The 21,849-nt window shown below is 45.5% G+C and overlaps 1 protein-coding gene across 5 annotated transcripts in view; it reads left to right on the top strand.

Annotated features, from left to right (window-relative positions):
- Positions 1 to 14,577, top strand: part of slc2a11l (solute carrier family 2 member 11, like) — a 28,733-nt gene extending 14,156 nt beyond the window's left edge. Inside the window, exons 8-13 of one of the 5 annotated variants that reach the window (XM_061931773.2) lie at positions 11,932 to 12,042; positions 12,141 to 12,242; positions 12,309 to 12,384; positions 12,707 to 12,834; positions 13,812 to 13,902; positions 14,355 to 14,577. In XM_061931773.2, the coding sequence (XP_061787757.1) occupies positions 11,932 to 12,042; positions 12,141 to 12,242; positions 12,309 to 12,384; positions 12,707 to 12,834; positions 13,812 to 13,902; positions 14,355 to 14,515 (669 nt within the window). In that variant the 3' untranslated portion in view covers positions 14,516 to 14,577. Of the gene's footprint in view, positions 1 to 11,931; positions 12,043 to 12,140; positions 12,243 to 12,308; positions 12,385 to 12,706; positions 12,835 to 13,811; positions 13,903 to 14,354 lie in introns of those variants that run through there. The other 4 variants (XR_009811761.2, XR_009811762.2, XM_061931774.2 and 1 more) reach the window with 4 other exon arrangements.
- The last annotated feature ends 7,272 nt before the right edge of the window (positions 14,578 to 21,849 follow it).

Below are 21,849 nucleotides of genomic sequence, written 5' to 3'. Positions count from 1 at the left end.
CATATTTTTGCAGTCTAATTAGCATGCGCTGTATTTAACGGTTTGTTCATGATGGACACCAACGGTTTATGATCAGTTTCCACTTGAAACATCTGTCCATATACATATTGATGGAAACAACAGTTCTTTCTCAATTTGAGCATACCTGGAATCGGCGCTTGTCAGGGCTCTGGATGCCTAAGCGACAGGAAGCCACTGCTCTGCATGTTGCTGCATTAGCACTGCTCCCAGGCCGTATTGTGATGCATCTGCCGAGATCTTGGTGCACTTCTCGGGGTCATAAAACTTTAACACGGGCTCCTGTGTAAGAGTCTCTTTCAGTTTACTAAAACATTGTTCTTGCTTGTGAGACCAGATCCATTCATTCTTTTGTTCAAGAAGACTCGTGAGAGGTGCTGACTGTGTTGACAGTTGTGGGACAAACTTGGCGAGATAGGTGACCATCCCTAGGAAACGTCTGACCTCATCTTTGTTGGTTGGCCTATCCATGCTGTTGATTGCTGATTTTTTTCTCAGGTCTGGCTTCACCCCCTCTTCACTCACATCTCCCACAAAGATAAGTGACTTCACTCCAAACTCATGTTTTTCTTTGTTAAGTTTTAGGTTCACCTCCCTCGTCTTGTCTTGCACTTGTCTCGGTCTTTCGTCGTGTTCTTTTTGGGTTCATGTGAATGGTCTTATGATAGACTTCAGGCCCTGACATTGATGCCGTATGGTAGACAAAGAAACCTGTACCTTCCCTCCGGGGTGTTAAACGTGCACAGTCTGGAACTCTCCTCGTCAAGCCTCAGCTGCCAGAAACCTGATGAAGCATCTAATTTGCTGAACCATTTTGCTCCAGCAAATTGTGCCATGATTTCTTCCCTGGTTGATAACTTAAAATGCTCTCTTCTGATCGCTTTATTTAGGTCTCTTGGATCCAAGGCAGCTGTTTTCTTTTGCACAACGACCAGCGAGCTGACCAATTCAGTTGGCTCATCAATTTTCTTATTGACTCCCAACTTTTCAATTCCCACTAGTTCATCTTTCAGTTTTTCCCGCAGAGCAAATGGGACTTTCTTGCACGGGTGCACAACAGGAGACACATTTTTATCTACACATATTTTATGTAGTCCAGGTAAACATCCAAGGTCTTGGAAGCAGTCCTTGTTCTCTTTCATGAGTGAGTCCTGAGCATTTGCAGTTTCTTAAGATGTCACCACCAACACTCTTTTGACAAGATTGAGCTTTGTGCATGCACTAAGTCCCAGGATTGGTTGTACACTCATATCCACGATCAGTAGCTGTGCTCTTATCTGTTGACCTTTGTGTTTAAAAGTTGCAATGCATCTGCCTTTGACAGGAACTCGTTCTTCGGTATATCCACTTACTTTAGTTTTTACTGGATGGATTTTGCTCTTTACAGTCAGTGTTTTGTAATCTTCCAATGATAGCAGGTTTACGTGAGCACCTCTTTCCAGCTTGAATGGTATTGTCGTCTGATTCACTGTAATTGGAACAATCCATTCTTCTTTTTTAATTGTGTATGCTTGCACCACTTTGAAAAAAAACTCCTCATTATTATCATCTTTCTCAACTGTGTGAACTTTCTGTCTTGAAGGTGCTTTGCAACATTTAGCATAGTGATTGCTCCTTCCACAGTTGTTACATGTTTTTCCATATGCAGGACACGATTTTGGCTTGTGGCTGCCTCCATATTTACCACATTTAAATTCCGTAGATTTGTATTTTTGATCCTTTTGTTTGGTACACTTTTTTGTTTTTCCATTGTTCTTAATGTATGGCATGCACTGTTGTTTCACCTCTCCATAGCTCTTTTGCGTATGCTCTAGTGGTTTCAGCTGCTCTACACATACTGACACACTTATTAAGTCCAGTTTCTCAAAGCAGTCTTTCTCTGAGTGCATTATCCATTGTACCACACACAACCCTGTCTCTCAATAATAAGTCTCTCAAAGTGTCAAATTCACATGTTTTGCTTAGCGTGTGAAGCTCTGCCATGTACTGATCAAAAAGTACTCCTTGCTTTTGGTCATGTGTGAAAAACTTTTACCTCTCAAAGATCACGTTTTGACGAGGCACAAAGTATTCTTGAAACTTTGTCATTTACTGTTCCAGAGTCAAATTAGCTTCATCCAGCTGAAAGCTGTTATATATGTCCAAAGCATCTTCTCCCATAAGATGCAAAATAATGTGAGCTTCCAGCCTTTCATTATCACCTCATACTTCGCTTGCTGCTGAATATATATTAAATCTTTGCTTAAAATGCTTCCAGTTATCGGCAAGATTAGCAGTTAGTAGCATTGGGCTAGGTGGACTTAGCTTTTCCATGACTGCACAAGTTACTGGGACTCCACAGCTCTTTGTTGTTGGTTGTCCTCCAACTCGGGCACAAGATCCTCTTCTACTTGTTCAATCTGTCCCTTGTCCTCTGTTTCACTTTACCGCCGCTCATAGTCGTCACACACCGTAGCAAACTCCTCGGAAATTTGGGGTTCTTCGCACGTTTTCACTCACGCGACCGGAGACATCTTTCTTTTTCCGCTTGTCTTTTGTGGCTCCCTCGTGGCAAGCATTCCGTCCGACGCTGCTCACGGCCACTTCTAACACCATGTGTTGTCTGTCTAATTGTAATAAATGCAGACGTGGCGTGTTGGCTGAGTTCTCAAAGGTTTACTCAAAGCGTGTTCATCACAACCTCCAGCTGCCCGCATGGCTACATACAACAACACTCAACGGGGCTACCGCGCATGCTCTTCACTACTGTGGCATGCTGGGTAGCGGAGTTCTTATATTGCCTAGCTCATAACATCACATGCACCTGGGGATAAGTTAATAGTCAACACTGAATGGTCCCTAGTGTGTGAATGTTAGTGTAAATGTTGTCTGTCTGTGTTGGCGGTGGTGACTTGTCCAGGGTGTACTCTGCATTCCTTGTCCAGGGTGTACTGTATTTCGGTCTTCTTGATACAGTTTTTGCACATAGTAAGCTGTCAATAAAGGGCCTGTTTTCATCTTATTGGGGACGGCATAGCGCGGGTAGTAGAGCAACCGGGCCAGCAACTTGAGGGTTCCTGGTTCGATCCCAGCTTCTGCCATCCTAGTCACATCCATTGTGTCCTTGAGCAAGACACTTGACACTTGCTATTTATGGGTGGTGGTTAGGGCCTTGCATGGCAGCCATCAGTGTGTGAATGTGTGTGTGAATGTGTTGCATTTTGGTATACCGTATATTTGATGTTAGCATATTTATAACTATGACTCAGCCTAATCTAACAGCAACATCCAGCGGGTGTGGCATTACATTTACCAGTTTTAATTGAAAGGTCTTAATAATCCTATAAAACAAAGTAAGGCTTTACATAATTTATGTCCCAACTATGACCCTGACACCTTTTTCAAACATCTATTTTCTGAATCTCCCTGACTTGTCAATGTACTCTTTAATACAAGAACTGTTGGCTCTCTCCACAGCTCGCTCATCACCCAATACTTGCCAAACATTAAGGTCCGCTAAGGTAGCTGTCACGTCTGTGTGATCATGTTTTGTTTTAGCTATGTTCGGTTTTGTTTTTGGACTCTTTGTGCACTCTTGTTTGTTTTGTCACCATAGCGACCATTAGTTTCACCTGTTTCACGTTTTGCACTCGCGCACCTGTTGTCAATCATGTCTATATTATTTAAGCCCATTGTTGCCAGGAAGTCAGCCTGACGACATTACCTCTGCTCACTTCATGCCATGCTACTTCTGTACCTCCATGCTACCTTTGAAATCTATGCCATAGTCCCTGCGTTCCAAGTAAGTTTTGTTTATTGTTCATAGTTTTTTGCCCAAGTGCTAGTTTTGGTTTCATTAGTCAAGTTTGTTCTCCGCCATTGTGCGCGCCTTTTGTTTGCTCCCTTTTTTTGTAGTTTGTTAGTGTTAAAATAAAAGATGTCCTTACCTTCACGCCTTGCCCACTCCAACTTTACTTGCATCTCGGGAAAACAAACAACCCATAGTCCAAGTCTTGACAGTAGCTCAGTTTTTTATGGAAGAATTTTTTGTTTCAGATGTCTGGCACATTTTTAATCCCTCTGGAAGGTAATATTCCTTCTACTCTGACGTCCATCACACTTTCACTCACCCACATTGACAACTTTCTCGTTGATAATAAATGACTTTCATCTATAACTACATGCAAATATGATGCAATTGTTATCTCTGATCATACTCCAATTTTAATGGATTTACTCTTTAAAAACCTGACAACCATACATGCGCCACAGAGTCTAAATATGCGATTACAATTTAGGACTGTGGATTTAGTTTCACGTCAAATAGATTGTTTGTGCTCTTTATGTTGTGTTTTTAGTGTTTTCCTGCCTTCTCCTCTTGTCTGCACCTGTGCTTTTAGTGATTTGTCCTCTGCGAGGGGCGGACCTTGTTGCACACCTGCTCGCAATTAGCACTCCGGTATTTAGGCACGTCACGGTCAGCTTGGCCTCGCCAGTTATTGTCTCCTGCACCTCCCACGTGCATGTGCCTGCTTCACTTCATCAGTCCCGGTATGTTGCCTCTCCTTATTCCTGTAATCCCTCACCTCTTTGTGTTTGCTTCCTAGCCCCCCTGAGGTAAAGAGGATTTTGTGTTGGACTGTTTGCTGTGTTCAGTGCACCCTGGCCCTTTTCCCTGCCGACCACTGTGGAACCTGTTTTTGTTTCTTTATTCATGGTGTGCACTTTTGCCCCATCACCTTTTGTTACACTTGTTGGATTTATTAAATATTCCCCTTTTTATAATTCAACCTTGCCTCTCGTCTCTGCATCCTGGGTTCACCTTGATCAGGTCCTAACACTTTAACAAGATTTAGCCCGACTGGCGGCCTCTGTACTCTGGGAGGAGCTGAAGGCACATATTAGGGGGGAGATAACTCAGAAGGAATAAATTGACTAGTTTGACACAAGGCATATCTCTCTTAGATGACTTGTACTCTACCTCTCAAAACCCAGACACTTTTAAGGAAATACTCGCTCTACAGGCAGAACTGGATGTCCTTACGACAGACCGTGCTGTTGAACAAATACTCCGTCCAAGATCTCAGATTTATGAACAGGGCGATAGAGCTATTAAACTATTAGCCAGATATCAGCAAACCATTGTATTCTGTGGATTAAATTTGATTTAAATATAGTTACGGATTATTTTAGAATCGATAATGTGTTTAAGAATTTGTATGCGTCCCTCTACTTACTGCTCAGTGTTCTACTCCTGAGTTTGATCATTTCTTTGGCAATCTGGACATCCCCTCGGTTGATCAGTCCGCTGTGGTGCAGTTAGAGAGACCAATTACTTCTGCAAAATTTAATGTTGCAGAGTTATCACTACACAACAGTAAATCCCTGGGACCAGATGGCTATCCTCCGGAAATGTAAGATTATTTTTGGCATAAGCTAGCCCCCCCTTTATTGGACATGTACAATGAATCGTTTGAATCTGGCCGCCTCCCGCAAACGTTTAACCAAGCTTGAATTTCTCTCCTCTTGTAAGAAGGCCGGGACTCTTTGTCGTGCACTTTGTATCGTCCTGTTAGTCTGTTAAATGTGGACTTTAAATTATCATCCAAACTGCTGGCTTTACGTCTGGATACTATGCTCCCTTCTATCATTAATGCGGATCAAAGCGGGTTAATTCGGAACAGGCACTCCTTTTCTAATCTTCGAGATCTTTTCAATATATTGTATGATGTGCCCGCTCTTAACACTGAAGAGGAAGTGATATCTCTGGATGATGAAAGGATTGAACCGAATCCTCCAAGTGGACTATTTGGCGTAGTGCTTCAGTCATCTACCCTTAACCACTCCAAAAGGAATCTTGTCACATTCACTACTTTGTTGGCTAGTAGAGTCAATGTGTTGAATTGGAAGGCAACAGCGCCTCCTTGCCCCTTCTGCTGGATCCAAGATGTTCTTTATTTTCTCAAACTGGACATTAGGCTGATATTGAATGGTTGTTCTGCAAAGTCCAAAGAACTGTGGGGTGCTTTTCTGAAATATATAGGAGACACTAATCTTCAAATCAACCCCGATTGAAACACAATTTGAATGTGGGTGGTTGATGAGCCTTTTGTGTGCTTGTTTGTTGTTGTATCTCTCTGGGGCCATTCAGGAATGCAGCTGTCTGTGGTTTTATGTTGCTAACGATCTCTGTTTTTTTCTAATGTATTTATGTAATTACTTGTATACTTATTATGACATTTTTTTGCTACTTGGGGGGAGCATTTGATATATTTTTGACCATTCCTGTCAACTATATGTAAATTTAAAATCCAAATGTTACAACAAAACAAAAACATTTCTAAGGACACGATCTACTAAGATACCAAGCTACCCAGCTCTAAAAGTGTGTACAAAGTATAAAATAGTGTGTACAAAGTGTAAAATAGTGTGTACAAATATTAAATAATGTGTACTATTAGTGTGTACAAGTATAAAATAATGTACACAAAGTATGAAATAGTGTGTACTATTAGTGTGTACAAAGTATAAAATAATGTGTACTATTAGTGTGTACAAAGTATAAAAGCGTGTGTAGTATTGGCGTGTACAAAGTATAAAATGTGTACTCTTAGTGTACTCTAAAAATAGTGTGTATGGTAAAATTATAAAATTATATTGCTGAATAGACAATATGTGTAATATTTTTTATTAATGAGAGTACAAATATGTTGACACACATGTAGGATGGAGGATTTCCCATCTGTCTTTGTAGCCATATTTTGTTTCTGCAAGTTCATCTTTACTCTCTATGAAGTATAACATGTGATGTTGGATGTGTCACTGAAATATAAATGTTTTGTTACTAATATTAATCCTCTTCAGCGATTGTTCCTCTGAATGAGTGAAGTATGCACGTACTCATGAATATTTATAAACCTTGACTGCAGGTGTACTTCTACTCCTGTGAACTGTTTGCTGGAATCCAACTACAACAATCAGCCTATTAATGATTATAATCAATAAAAGGAGTTTGTGTATCCCAATGATCCTAGGAGCTATGTTGTCCAGGGGCTTCTATGCCCCCTGGTGAGGTATCCCAGGACTTACAGTTCCTAGGCGAGGGATCAGACAAAGAGCAGCTCAAATATCTTTATGAAAAGAAACAAACAAAAACCCAGATTTCCCTCGCTCTTGAGCCAGGCCTGGAGGTGGGGCTCCATGTTGAGCGCCTAGTAGCCATGCCTGTCCCCATGGGGCCGGATTCACTAGAGGGAGCCCTGTAGAGTGCTACCTCAGGTGATTCCCTTGTTCTGCTGGGGGACTTCAACGCTCACGTTGACAACGACACTGAGACCTGGAGAGGTGTGATTGGGAGAAACAACCCCCCGGATCTGAACCCTAGTTGTGTTTTGTTATTGCACTTTTGTGCTTGCCACACATTGTCCATAACATAATCCATATGTGCACTTGGCACCAGGATACCCTAGGCCACAGTTCCATGATCGACTTTGTGGTTGTGTCATCGGATTTGCGGTTTCATTATTTGGACGCTCGGGTGAAGAGAGGGGCTGGGCTTTCAACCGATCACCAACTGGTGGTGACTTCAAACATGTCAAGAGGGAGGCGCTGGACAATGTTTGAATGGACGCCTCTATTGTCGAAGCAGCCGATCGGAGCTGTGGCTGCAAGGTTGTTGGTGCCTGTCATGGCGGTAGTCCCAGAACCCGCTAGTGGGGACTCTGGAAGAAGCAGACAAGTACCGTCAGTTTAAGCGGCTTGCGGCTACGCAGAGGCAAAAACTCGGACATGGGAAGAGTTCGGGGAAGACATAAAAAATGACTTCCGGACAGTTTCGAAGCAGTTCTGGACCACCACCAAGCCATGCACTGTCAACACCGTATATGGTGGGGATGATGTGCTGCTTAGCTCGACTCAGGATGTTGTTGATCAGTGGAAGGAATACTTCGAAGACCTCCTCAATCCCACTTACACGTCTTCTTATAAGGAAGCAGTGCCTGGGGACTCTCCCATTTCTGGGGCTGAGTTTGCCGAGGTATTTAAAAAGCTCCTCGATGGCAGAGCCCCAGGAGTGGATGAGAGCCACGCGGAATTCCTGCAGGCTCTGGAATCTGTGGGGATGTCTTGGTTGACAAAATTCTGCAGCATTGTGTGGACATAGGGGGCGGTGCCATTGGATTGGTAGTGTCAAGGTGTGTTGTTGACGAACCCCAATATGCAGAGATGGCAGCAGGCTTGGTACAAGGAAACATGGTTTTAATGTTCAAAAATAAGAAAAGGAAAACACGAACCAGAAACCAGGAAGCAGGAACAGGAGTCAGGATCCAGGGAATAGCTTAACGCACACAGCTAGCAACGACAGCATACAGCAAACAACGACACGACAGGTAGGAACGACAATAATCCAGCACTGACTGGAGGAGAAGGCGGGTTTAAATAGCAGCTGGCTGATTGACACCAGGTGTGGCCAGGTGCCAATCAGCCACAGCTGAGGGGACACAGCACTCAGGGAGACAAGTAGGAAATAAAGACAAAATAAAAGTCACGGGAGGGTGGAGGGAGGACAAGGAGGTGGGCCACCAGGCTAAGTGTCCCCGCAACCAGCGGGGAAGAGTTAGGTGGCGATGGCGAGTTGAACGCCGCCGCAATTGGCGAGGCGGCTCGTCCGCCGGTGTGGGAGAACCCACCGGAGACGATGGTGGTGGCGCCCTCTGCTGGCCCACCGGAGACGATGGTGGTGGCGCCCTCTGCTGGCCCACCGGAGACGATGGTGGTGGCGCCCTCTGCTGGCCCACCGGAGAAGAGGATGGTGGCGCCCTCTGCTGCTGGCCCACCGGAGAAGAGGATGGTGGCGCCCTCTGCTGCTGGCCCACCGGAGAGGAGGATGGTGGCGCCCTCTGCTGCTGGCCCACCGGAGAGGAGGATGGTGGGGCCCTCTGCTGCTGGCCCACCGGAGAGGAGGATGGTGGCGCCCTCTGCTGCTGGCCCACCGGAGAGGAGGATGGTGGCGCCCTCTGCTGCTGGCCCACCGGAGAGGAGGATGGTGGCGCCCTCTGCTGCTGGCCCACCGGAGAGGAGCATGGTGGCGCCCTCTGCTGCTGGCCCACCGGAGAGGAGGATGGTGGCGCCCTCTGCTGCTGGCCCACCGGAGAGGAGGATGGTGGCGCCCTCTGCTGCTGGCCCACCGGAGAGGAGGATGGTGGCGCCCTCTGCTGCTGGCCCACCGGAGAGGAGGATGGTGGCGCCCTCTGCTGCTGGCCCACCGGAGAGGATGGTGGTGGCGCCCTCTGCTGCTGGCCCACCGGAGAGGATGGTGGTGGCGCCCTCTGCTGGCCCACCGGAGAGGATGGTGGTGCCGTGGATTGTAGACCCACCGGAGTGCATGGTGGCGTCTGCCGGCCCACAGGAGTGCATGGTGGCGTCTGCCGGCCCACCGGAGTGCATGGTGGCGTCTGCCGGCCCACCAGAGTGCATGGTGGCGTCTGCCGGCCCACCGGAGTGCATGGTGGCGTCTGCCGGCCCACCGGAGTGCATGGTGGTGGTGGCGTCTGCCGGCCTACCGGAGTGCATGGTGGTGGTGCCCTCTGCTGGCCCACCGGAGTGCATGGTGGCGCCGTAGGTTGCAGACCCACCGGAGATGATGGCGCCGTGTCTTGCAGACCCACTGGGGCGAGAAGTAGCTGTGCCTCCCCAGCTGCACAGCTACTCCTAGCCCCCCCCCCAAGGGACGGATCCCAGACGTCCCCAGATAGGCCCCCAGACAACAGGGGTGGGTGGGAGAGGGCTTGAAAAGCGGCCGAACTTCTCTTCAAATTAGCCATTAATTCTAATGCTTTGTTAAGCCTCTCCGCCATGGACATCGCTGCGAGATTCGAATTTGGCTGGATTATTATGTCAAGGTGTGTTGTCGACGAACCCCAATATGCAGAGATGGCAGCAGGCTTGGTGCAAGGAAACATGGTTTTAATGTTCAAAAATAAGAAAAGGAAAACACGAACCAGAAACCAGGAAGCAGGAACAGGAGTCAGGATCCAGGGAATAGCTTAACGCACACAGCTAGCAACGACAGCATACAGCAAACAACGACACGACAGGTAGGAACGACAATAATCCAGCACTGACTGGAGGAGAAGGCGGGTTTAAATAGCAGCTGGCTGATTGACACCAGGTGTGGCCAGGTGCCAATCAGCCACAGCTGAGGGGACACAGCACTCAGGGAGACAAGTAGGAAATAAAGACAAAATAAAAGCGCTGGACAGAAAACTAAGACAAACGCAGAGAAAAAACTAAAACACAGTCAAACTGTCAGGGACAAGCCTGACAGGTAGACCAGGGTGGTGGTTCCTCTCTTTAGAGAGGGCAACAGGAAGGTGTGTTCTAACTATTGTGGGATCACACTCCTTAGCCTGTCCGTAAAGTTCTATTCAGGGTACTGAAAAGGAGGCTACGCCGGATAGTCAAACCTTGGACTTAGGCGGAGCATTGTGTTTTTTTTCCTGGTCGTGAAACTGTGGACCAATGCTATACTCTCGGCAGGATCCTTAAGGGTGCATGGGAGTTTGCCCAACCAGTCTACATGTGCTTTGTGGACTTAGAGAAGGCATTCGACCGTGTCCTTCGGGAAATCCTGTGGGGAGTGCTCAGAGACGATGGGGTACCGTACCACCTGATTGTGGCGGTCCGCTCCCTGTATGATCGTGTCAGAGCTTGGTCCGCATTGCCGGCAGTAAATCTGACTTGTTTCCAGTGAGGGTTGGATCCCGCCAAGGTTGCCCTTTGTCACCGATTCTGTTCTTAACGTTTATGGATGTCATTGCTAGGTGCAGTCAGGGCGTTGAGGGCCTTCGGTTCGGTGGCTGCAGGATTAGGTATCTGCTTTTTGCAGATGATGTGGTCCTGCTGGCTTAATCCGGCCAGGATCTTCAGCTCTCACTGGATCGGTGAAGCAACTGGGATGAGAATCAGCACCTTCAAGTCCGAGTCCATGGTTCTCACCCGGAAAAGGGTGGAGTGCCATCCCCGTTGGAGAGGAGATCTTGCCTCAAGTGGAGGAGTTCAAGTACCTCGGAGTCTTGTTCACGAGTGAGGGAAGAGTGGATCGTAAGATCGACAGGCGGATCGGTGCGGTGTCTTCAGTAATTCGGACGCTGTATCGATCCGTTGTGGTGAAGAAGGAGCTGAGCCGGAAGGCAAAGCTCTCAATTTACTGGTCGATCTACGTTCCATCTTCACCTCCTAACTCAAAGCTCATGACCGAAAGGACAAGATCAGGGGTACAAGTGGCCGAAATGAGGTTCCTCCGTCGGGTGACGGGGCACTCCCTTAGAGATAGGGTGAGAAGATCTGTCATCCGGGAAGAGCTCAGAGTAAAGCCGCTGCTCCTTCACATGGAGAGGAGCCAGATGAGGTCGTTCGCATCTGGTCAGGATGCCACCTTGATGCCTCCCTGGTGGGGTGTTTAGTGAAGTCAAGTCAAGTCAAGTCAACTTTATGTATATAACACGTTTACGACAACTTTTATATTGAACCAAAGTGCTTTACAGGTTAAAAAAGCAAAAAGCAAAAAATAAAAACAAAAAAAAAAAAAAACAACAAAGAACGTAAACAATGAATTTAGGGCACGTCCGATCAGTAGGAGGACACGAGGAAGACCCAGGACATGTTGGGGAGACTATGTCTCCCAGCTGGTCTGGGAACGCCTCACAATCCCCAGTTAGGAGCTGGACGAAGTGGCTGGGTAGAGGGAAGTCTGGGCTTCTCTCCTTAGGCTGCTGCCCCCGTGACCTGACCTCGGATAAGTGGAAGAAGATGGATGGATGGATGATAATAATATTAATAATAATAGTAATACTATTAATAACATTAATAATAATGATGATAATAAAATAATAATAATGATTAATATTGATGAATTTTCATAAACTTTGATTGCAGGTGTACTTCTACTCCTATGAGGTGTTTGCAGCAGCAGGAATCCAACAACAACAGTTAGCCTACGCTGCTTTGGGAACCGGGCTGTGTGAGATGATGGCCTCCTTGGCGTGCGTAGGTGTCCCCTCGAAATATTATTTTTCATATATTTGATGTGTTACATCACTATAGCGCCACATTGTGGTGCCTTCATCCTCTGCTTGATGCTGCAGTTTGTGATTATCGAGAGTGCCGGGAAGAAAGTCCTCCTCTCCAGAGGATGTCTGGCCATGGCTGCTGCACTCGCCCTCCTCACCGTCACTCTTCATCTCCAGGTGATGATGCCTGGGACGTATGACGCAATCACAGAATCCAACTCACACTTTGTTCTTGTTGCCTAGCAACACATCTACTGGATGTCCTACTGCAGCATGGTCCTCATTTTTACCTTCATTGCCCTTTTTTCCACTGGACCAGGTAGGTGGGCATCCATACAACCAAAACATCTCATGATCACCTCAACTTCTATGTCGGCCATGTTGGTGGCATACGTTGTTGCTTATAGCAAAGCATTTTTGTATACCAATTTGGCCATGTTGGTGGCTTCTGCTTGAGCGCATTTTTTACAGCGTCATGTCAGTGGCATACGTTGTTGCAGCAGGATTGGCCATGTTTGTAGAGTGTGCAGCAACAGGACCAGCAGGATCGGCCATGTTTGTTTTTTTGTGTCTGGCTTGGATGAATTATACCTGCAAGATATTAATATGGTCTGTCTAGTTTTATGTTTTTTTACCTTCAGGAGGAACAACCGCTCCTCTTCCGGGTGTAATTTTCACTCAGGCGTATAAATCGTCCGCATACTTGGTGGCCTGCACCATCAACTGGACGGGCATGTTCACTGTGGGGATGGTTTTTCCAATTTTAGTGGTTAGTATGCAAACATTAATGTTTTTACATCTTAGTGGTTAATATGCAAACATTAATGTTTTTACATCTTAGTGGTTAGTTTGCAAAAATTAATGTTTTTACATCATAGTGGTTAGTATGCAAACATTTATGTTTTTACATCTTAGTGGTTTGTATGCAAATAATAATGTGTGGTTAGTGTGTAAACATTTATGTTTTCCATCTAAGTGGTTAGTATGCAAACATTTATGTTTTACATCTTAGTGGTTAAAAACATAAATGTTTGCATACTAACCACTAAGACTTAGTGGTTAGTATGCAAACATTTATGTTTTACATCTTAGTGGTTAATATGCAAACATTTATGTTTTACATCTTAGTGGTTAGTATGCAAACATTTATGTTTTCCATCTTAGTGGTTAGTATGTAATCATTCATGTTTTCCATCTAAGTGGTTAGTATGCAAACATTAATGTTTTCCATCTTAGTGGTTAGTATGTAAACATGAATGTTTTGCATCTTAGTGGTTAGTATGCAAACATTTATTTTTTACATCTTAGTGGTTAGTGTGTAAACATTTATGTTTTACATCTAGTGATTAGTATGCAAACATTTATGTTTTACATCTTAGTGGTTAGTTGGCCCTGTGATGAGGTGGCGACTTGTCCAGTTTGTACCCCGCCTTCCGCCCGAATGCAGCTGAGATAGGCTCCAGCACCCCCCGCGACCCCAAAAGGGACAAGCGGTAGAAAATGGATGGATGGATGGATCTTAGTGGTTAGTATGTAAACATTAATGTTTTCCATCTTAGTGGTTACAATGCAAACATTTATATTTTCCATCTTAGTGGTTAGTATGCAAACATTTATGTTTTACATCTTACTGGTTAGTATGTAAACATTCATGTTTTCCATCTTAGGGGTTAGTGTGCAAACATTCATGTTTTCCATCTAAGTGGTTAGTCCATCCAGCCATTTTCTACCGCTTGTCCCATTCAGGGTCGCAGGGGTGCTGGAGCCTATCTCAGCTGCATTCGGGCGGAAGGCGAGGTACACCCTGGACAAGTCGCAACCTCATCGCAGCTTAGTGGTTAGTGTGCAAACATTTATGTTTTCCATCTTAGTGGTTAGTATGCAAACATTTATGTTTTACTTCTTAGTGGTTAGTCTGCAAACATTTATGTTTTCTATCTTAGTGGTGAGTAAGCAAACATTTATATTTTCCATCTTAGTGGTTAGTATGCAAACATTTAGGTTTTACATCTTAGTGGTTTGTATGCAAACATAAATATTTTACATCTTAGTGGTTAGTATGCAGACATTAATGTTTTCCATCTTAGTGGTTAGTATGCAAACATTTATGTTTTCCATCTTTGTGGTTAGTATGCGAACATGTTTTCCATCTTAGTGGTTAGTATGCAAACATTTATGATTTCCATCTTAGCGGTTGGTATGCAAACATTTATATTTTCCATCTTAGCGGTTAGTATGCAAACAATAATGATGAACATCATGAAACATGACAAGCTGCTTCTCTTCCAGGAGAATCTGGGCTCCCTATGCTTTATCCTGTTCCTGTTGATGTGTTTGTGTTGCGGTCTGTACGTGCTCTTCCATGTCCCCGAGATGAACAACAAGACACCTCTGGAGATCGCCACAGACTTTCAGCGGCTGCACAACAAGTCCCTTTTAAAGTCCCCTGATGTCGCCAAAACACAGCAGACCAAATTTTAGATTTATTAAAAATAAAAATAAGATAAACTTTTTTTTTTCTTTTTCTTAAAGCGAAAGACTACTAATTTTTGGAACCACCCTAAACAGATTGTGCCTGCGCATACGCACACACTTTGGGCCTGATCGACTCAAGGCTTGTGTGAATTAATTATAATGATAATAATAATAAATCTGAACCCGAGTGGTGTTTTGTTATTGGACTTTTGTGCTCGTCACAGATTGTCCATAACGAACACCATGTTCAAACATAAGGGTGTCCATATGTGCACTTGGCACCAGGACACCCTAGGACGCAGTTCCAGGATCGACTTTGTAGTTGTGTCATCGGATTTGCGGTCTCATGTTTTGGACACTCGGGTGAAGAGAGGCGCGTAGCTTTCTACCGATCACCACCTGGTGGTGAGTTGGCTGCGATGGTGGGGGAGGATGCCGGACAGACCTGGCAGGCCCAAACGCATTGTGAGGGTCTGCTGGGAACGCCTAGCAGAGTCTCATGTCAGAGAGCGTTTCAATTCCGGCCTCTGGAAGAACTTTGAACATGTCACGAGGGAGGTGCTGGACATTGAGTCCGAGTGGACGATGTTCCGTACCTCTATTGTCGAGGCGGCCGATTGGAGCTGTGGCCGCAAGGTCGTTGGTGCCTGTCGTGGCGGTAATCCTAGAGCAGTGGTTCTTAACCTTGTTGGAGGTACCGAACCCCACCAGTTTCATATGCGCATTCACCAAACCCTTCTTTAGGGAAAAATTAAATGTTTTTTTTTTCAAATTCAAGACAAAGTTATATGTTTTTGGTAAGACTTTAGTATGGGGAACATATTCTAAGTAACAAAGACTTAATTTAGAGTTATTTGGACACTAGGGGAACATATTCTAAGTAATAAAGACTTAATTTAGAGTTATTTGGTTAGGGTTAGGGTCAGGGTTAGAGGGTTAGGGTTATAATAAGGCCATGCCGAATAAGGCATTAATAAGTACTTAATAATGACTAGTTAAGAGCCATTATGTTACTAATTTGCATGTTAATAAGCAACTAATTAATGGTGAATATGTTCCCCATACTAAAGTGTTACCATGTTTTTTTTACTGGTGCATAAAATGAACCGTGCATGAACATCACCTCGTTCAAAGAACAAAACCAACACGGTGCATAAACTCACAACAAATTACACACCTGCAAACCAGTCAGCTGTTGCCGTATCCGTAATACGCCTGTAGGGAGAAGTTTGTATTTACACGATGAGTCGGGTGTGTTTTGACCTCCGCCGAACCCCTGAGGCCGACTCACCAAACCTCTAGGGTTTGATCGAACCCAGGTTAAGAACCACTGTCCTAGAGGGATGCCGTCAAACTGAAGAAAGAGTCCTATCGGGTTCTTTTGGCTCATAGGACTCCGGAGGCAGCAGACAGGTACCGACAGGCCAAGCGGTCTGCGGCTTCAGCGGTAGCAGAGGCAAAAACTCGGACATGGGAGGAGTTTAAGGAAGCCATGGAAAGCAACTTCCAGATGGCTTCGAAGCTATTCTGGATCACCATCCGCCGCCTCAGGAAAGGTAAGCAGTGCAATGTCAACACCGTGTATGGTGGGGATGGTGTTCTGCTGACCTCGACTGCGGATGTTGTGGATCGGTGGAGGGATTACTTCGAAGACCTCCTTAATCCTATCAACACGTCTTCCTATGAGGAAGCAGTGCCTGGGGAATCTGTGGTGGGCTCTCCTATTTCGGGGGCTGAGTTTGCCGATGTAGTTAAAAAGCTCCTCGGTGGCAAGGCCCCGGGGGTGGATGAGAGCCGCCCGGAGTTCCTTAAGGCTCTGGATGCTGTGGGGCTGTCTTGGTTGACAAGACTCTGCAACATTGTGTGGACATCGGGGGCGGTACCTCTGGATTGGCAGACTGGGGCGGTGGTTCCTCTCTTTAAGAAGGAGAACCGGAAGGTGTGTTCCAATTATCGTGGGATAACACTCCTCAGCCTTCCCGGTAAGGTCTATTCAGGTGTACTGGAGAGGAGACTACGTCGGATAGTCAAACCTCGGATTCAGGAGGAACAGTGTGGTTTTCGTCCTGGTCGTGGAACTGTGGACCAGCTATACTCTCGGCAGGGTCCTTGAGGGTGCATGGGAATTTTCCCAACCAGTCTACATGTGCTTTGTGGACTTGGAGAAGGCATTCAACCGTGTACCCCGGGAAGTCCTGTGGGGAGTGCTCAGAGAGTATGGGGTAACGGACTGTCTGGTTGTGGCGGTACGCTCCCTGTATGATCAGTGTCAGAGCTTGGTCCGCATTGCCGGCAGTAAATCGGACCCGTTTCCAGTGAGGGTTGGACTCCGCCAAGGCTGCCCTTTGTCACCGATTCTGTTCATAACTTTTATGGATAGAATTTCTAGGCACAGTCAGGGTGTTGAGGGTATCTGGTTTGGTGGCTGCAGGATTAGGTCTCTAATTTTTGCAGATGATGTGGTCCTGATGGCTTCATCTGGCCAAGATCTTCAGCTCTCACTGGATCGGTTCGAAGCCGAGTGTGAAGCGACTGGGATGAGAATCAGCACCTCCAAGTCCGAGTCCATGGTTCTCACCCGGAAAAGGGTGGAGTGCCATCTCCGGGTTGGGGAGGAGATCTTGCTCCAAGTGGAGGAGTTCAAGTACCTCAGAGTCTTGTTCACGAGTGAGGGAAGAGTGGATCGTGAGGTCGACAGGCGGATCGGTGCAGCGTCTTCAGTAATGCGGACGCTGTATCGATCCGTTGTGGTGAAGAATGAGCTGAGCCGGAAGGCAAAGCTCTCAATTTACTGGTCGATCTACGTCCCCATCCTCACCTATGGTCATGAGCTTTGGGTTATGACCGAAAGCACAAGATCACGGGTACAAGCGGCCGAAATGAGCTTCCTCCGCCGGGTAGTGGGAAACTCCTTTAGAGATAGGGTGAGAAGCTCTGTCACCCGGGAGGAGCTCAAACTAAAGCCGCTGCTCCTCCACATCGAGAGGAGCCAGATGAGGTGGTTTGGGCATCTGGTCAGGATGCCACCCGAACGCCTCCCTAGGGAGGTGTTTCAGGCACGTCCGACCGATAGGAGGCCACGGGTAAGACCCAGGACACGTTGGGAAGACTAAGTCTCCCGGCTGGCCTGGGAACGCCTCGGGACGAAGTGGCTGGGGAGAGGGAAGTCTGGGCTTCCCTGCTTAGGCTGCTGCCCCCGCGACCCGACCTCGGATAAGCGGAAGAAGATGGATGGATGGATGGATAATAATAAATTACTACTATAATAACAATTGATTAGAATTTATATATTGCTTTTTTGACACTCAAAGCGCTTTACAGTGAGAACTGTCACACATCATTCATTCACTCCACATTCACATATTGACGGGGGTAAGATACATATAATAATAATAATAATAATAATATAATAATAATTGTATTAATAATTATACTAATGTAAACACATTAATGATAGTAAGATAATGTATTAATAATAATAGGGGTTAACTTAGCTAATAATAGTAATATTACTAATAATAATTATAATTATAAAAATAAACACATTGATGGTGGTAAGATACATTTAATAATAATAATAATAATAATGAAAAATAATATTAATAATAATAAACATGGTAAGATACATTTAATAAAAGTAAAAATAATAATAAAAATAATAATAAACACGTTCTTAGTGGTAATCTAAATGTAATAACAATAATAATAATAATAAACACATTAATTATGGTAAGCTACATTTAGTTAGGGTAGACTGCCAGTTTGTACGTACAGCCTTTTTGACCACCATCAAACATTAATTTATATTCATACACCAAATATTCATTCATTCATACACCAAATATTCATTCATTTTCATACACCAAACATTCATTAATATTCATACTCCAAATATTCATTTATATTCATACAGCAAACATGCATTCATATTTATACACTAAACATTCATTCATATTCATATACTAAACATTCATATTCATATGACAAACATTAATTCATTCATACACAAAATATTATTTATATTTATACACCAAACATTAATATATTTTCATACCAAACATTAATTCATATTCATACACCAAACATTCATTCATTTATACAACAAACATTAATTCATATTCATACACCAAACATTAATTTAGTTCATACACCAAACATTCATTCATATTCATACGTCAAACATTCATTCATTCATACACCAAATATTATTCATATTCATACACCAAACATTCATATTCATACAGCAAACATTATTTATATTCAAACACCAAACATTCATTCATATTCTTACATCAAACATTATTTATATTCATACACCAAACATTCACTCATTCATACACCAAACATTCATTCATATTTATACACCAAACATTCATTCATATTCATACAACAAACATTAATTCATATACCAAACATTCATTCATATTCATACACCAAACGTGCATTAATTCATACACCAAACATTCATTCATATTCATACACCAAACATTCATTATCATACACTAAACATTCATTCATATTCATACACAAAACATTCATTCCTATTCATACATCAAACATTCATTCATATTCATACAGTAAACATTCATTGATTCATACACCAAACATTCATTCATATTTCTACACCAATCATTCATTCATATTCATACACCAAACATTCATTCATTCATACACCAAATATTCTTTAATTCATACACCAAACATATAGGTTTAGCGTCTTGCCGAAAAACACAATGGCAGTGACCAGGATGATGGAAGTTGGATTTGAACCAGGAACCCTCAAGTTTCTGGACGCTCTACCATCTGAGCCATGACGCCCACACGCGCACACACAGTTTATCTCCTAAGGATTGCGTGTCTTTGTGAGCAGAATAATTAGTGCAATCAAATTAGTGTGTCTGCCCTCATGAATATGTAAATTATATGCTAATAATCAGAACACCCACAATACTGGGAGGAGACGATGATGTGAAATAAAATGTCTCAAAAGTGGAAGATTTGGAGAATTGGGGATTTTAAGCTAGATTAATCATGACTAATCACAGGCGATTACTCGCTTGCATAATTAACATTAGCTTCAGAAAAGAAACTGGTATTTCTACACAAATGCAATTTTATTTTGTCATGGAGGGGTTTACGCTTGCTGCGGTTCGTTCTCTCAACGCAACAATGGACGGCTCCAGACGACAGCGTGAAGGTAGGTTTTGGTTTATTAAACATAAATAATCCAAACTACCAACAGGACAGGCAACACAACAAAAATAAAGGCAGGCATGCCTAAAATACGAGAGGCTAATCACTTAAACAGATGCTATAGCATGGAACTACAAAACTTACTTGGTACAGGCGTGATACAAACAATGAAGCTACACCGAGTGACCGGAAAAGGCAGAACTAAATAGAGTCTCTGATGAGCAACAGGTGCGCGAAAAGGCAGGTGAAAATCATAAGTAACCATGGTGACTAAACTCAGGAAGTGCATAACCAGGAACTAAAAGGAGTCCAAAACAAACCGATAACACAAAACATGATCCGACCACGGATCATGACAGAGCCTCCCCTTAAGGACAGATTCTAGATGTCCCAAAAACAAAACACAAGCAGGGTCAAAAGTCACGGGAGGGCGGAGGGAGGACTTGGCGATGGGTCGCCAGGCCAAGTGTCCCTGAATCCACCGAGGACAAGTCCAGTGGCGGCGGCAAATGGAACACAGCCGCTGTATCAGGCGAGGCGGGCGACCGTGGAATGGCCACATCCGTGGCCGACGGGGAGGTGGGCGCACTTGGCGAGGCGGACGACCAGGGAGCGGCCACATCCGTGGTCGACGGGGAGGTGGGTGCGTCGGCGTCGTCGTGGCAGGCTTGGAAGCAGACGATGAGTCAGGTGTGGGTTCGGCAGGCGGCGAAGCTTGGCGTGGTGCAGTTACAGGAGGCGAAGCTTGGCGTGGTGCAGGTACAGGAGGCGAAGCTTGGCGTGGTGCAGGTACAGGCGGCAAAGCTTGGCGTGTCAGCCGAGGTGCAGGAACTGGAGCTTGAGCCAGCCGAGGTGCAGGAACTGGAGCTTGAGTCAGCCGAGGTGCAGGAACTGGAGCTTGAGCCAGCCGAGGAGCAGGAACTGGAGCTTGAGCCAGCCAAGGAGCAGGAACTGGAGCTGATACTAGCCGAGGAGCAGGAACTGGAGCAGATGCTAGCCGAGGAGCAGGAACTGGAGCAGATGCTAGCCGAGGAGCAGGAACAGGAGCTGGTGCTAGCCAAGGAGCAGGAACAGGAGCTGGTGCTAGCCGAGGAGCAGGAACAGGAGCTGGTGCTAGCCGAGGAGCAGGAACAGAAGCTGGTGCTAGCCGAGGAGCAGGAACAGGAACTGGTGCTAGCCGAGGAGCAGGAACAGGAACTGGTGCTAGCCGAGGAGCAGGAACAGGAACTGGTGCTAGCCGAGGAGCAGGAACAGGAACTGGTGCTAGCCGAGGAGCAGGAACAGGAACTGGTGCTGAAGAGGATGGCGTCTGCAGGCCCACCGGAGGTGATGGTGGCGTCTGCAGGCCCACTCGGGCTGAGGTTAGCCATGAACTTGGCGGAAGTGGCCTAGCTCGCGGTTGCGGCTTGGCATGCCAAAAGACTGGTGGTGGTGGATGGGCCGGAGGTTGCTGCCTGGCTGGGCGCAGCTGTGTCACCCCACCAGCACAGATCCCGGCACCAGCCCCCCCACCTCAAAACGCGGATACCAGACGCGCTCATCGCGGTCTGGAACAGTCTTTAGGGGTGGGTGGCGGGAGGTCAGGTGGGGGGTTGGATCCTCCCCTTTAAATTGTCCAAAAAATCTTCTCCCACCCCCCACCAGAGGTTGTTTGGGAAAAGTCACTGACGTGGGCGGGGCTTGAGTCCTTAGGGGCGGAGTCCAAAAATCAGGTGACTGGGATTGACTCGACCTAAATTGCAAAAAAATGTCCTGGTATTTTATTTTAGGAATGAAGTCTTTTGGAGGCAGCTGACAGAAAGAGTTAGAAGAATTTAAAAAAAAATCTTCGTTTCTGACTTCATCCACAGTGGGCGGGGTGACGTCATCCGCGCGGGTCTCCAGCTGACTGACAGCCCAATCGGTGAATTGCTTAGCGAAATGTGTGATGGGATTACCAAACAATGGCGGCGAGGAAGACTGGGTTGCCTGTGGAGTCTTGCTGTCCGGAGGAGGAGTTTGGGGGATTTGACGCAATCTGATGGTGAAACGAAGCCTTTTTGGCTGGCTTCCGCTTTCGCCAGCGCATCTACATCTCCTCGTGACCAGGTGCGAGAGAACCGGATGGTAGCTTCAT

The sequence above is a fragment of the Nerophis lumbriciformis genome, linkage group LG39, assembly GCF_033978685.3.
Source record: "Nerophis lumbriciformis linkage group LG39, RoL_Nlum_v2.1, whole genome shotgun sequence".
Classification (NCBI taxonomy): domain Eukaryota; kingdom Metazoa; phylum Chordata; class Actinopteri; order Syngnathiformes; family Syngnathidae; genus Nerophis; species Nerophis lumbriciformis.
The sequence above is the reverse complement of the archived record's forward strand: the minus strand, read 5'-3'. Positions and strand labels throughout refer to the sequence as shown.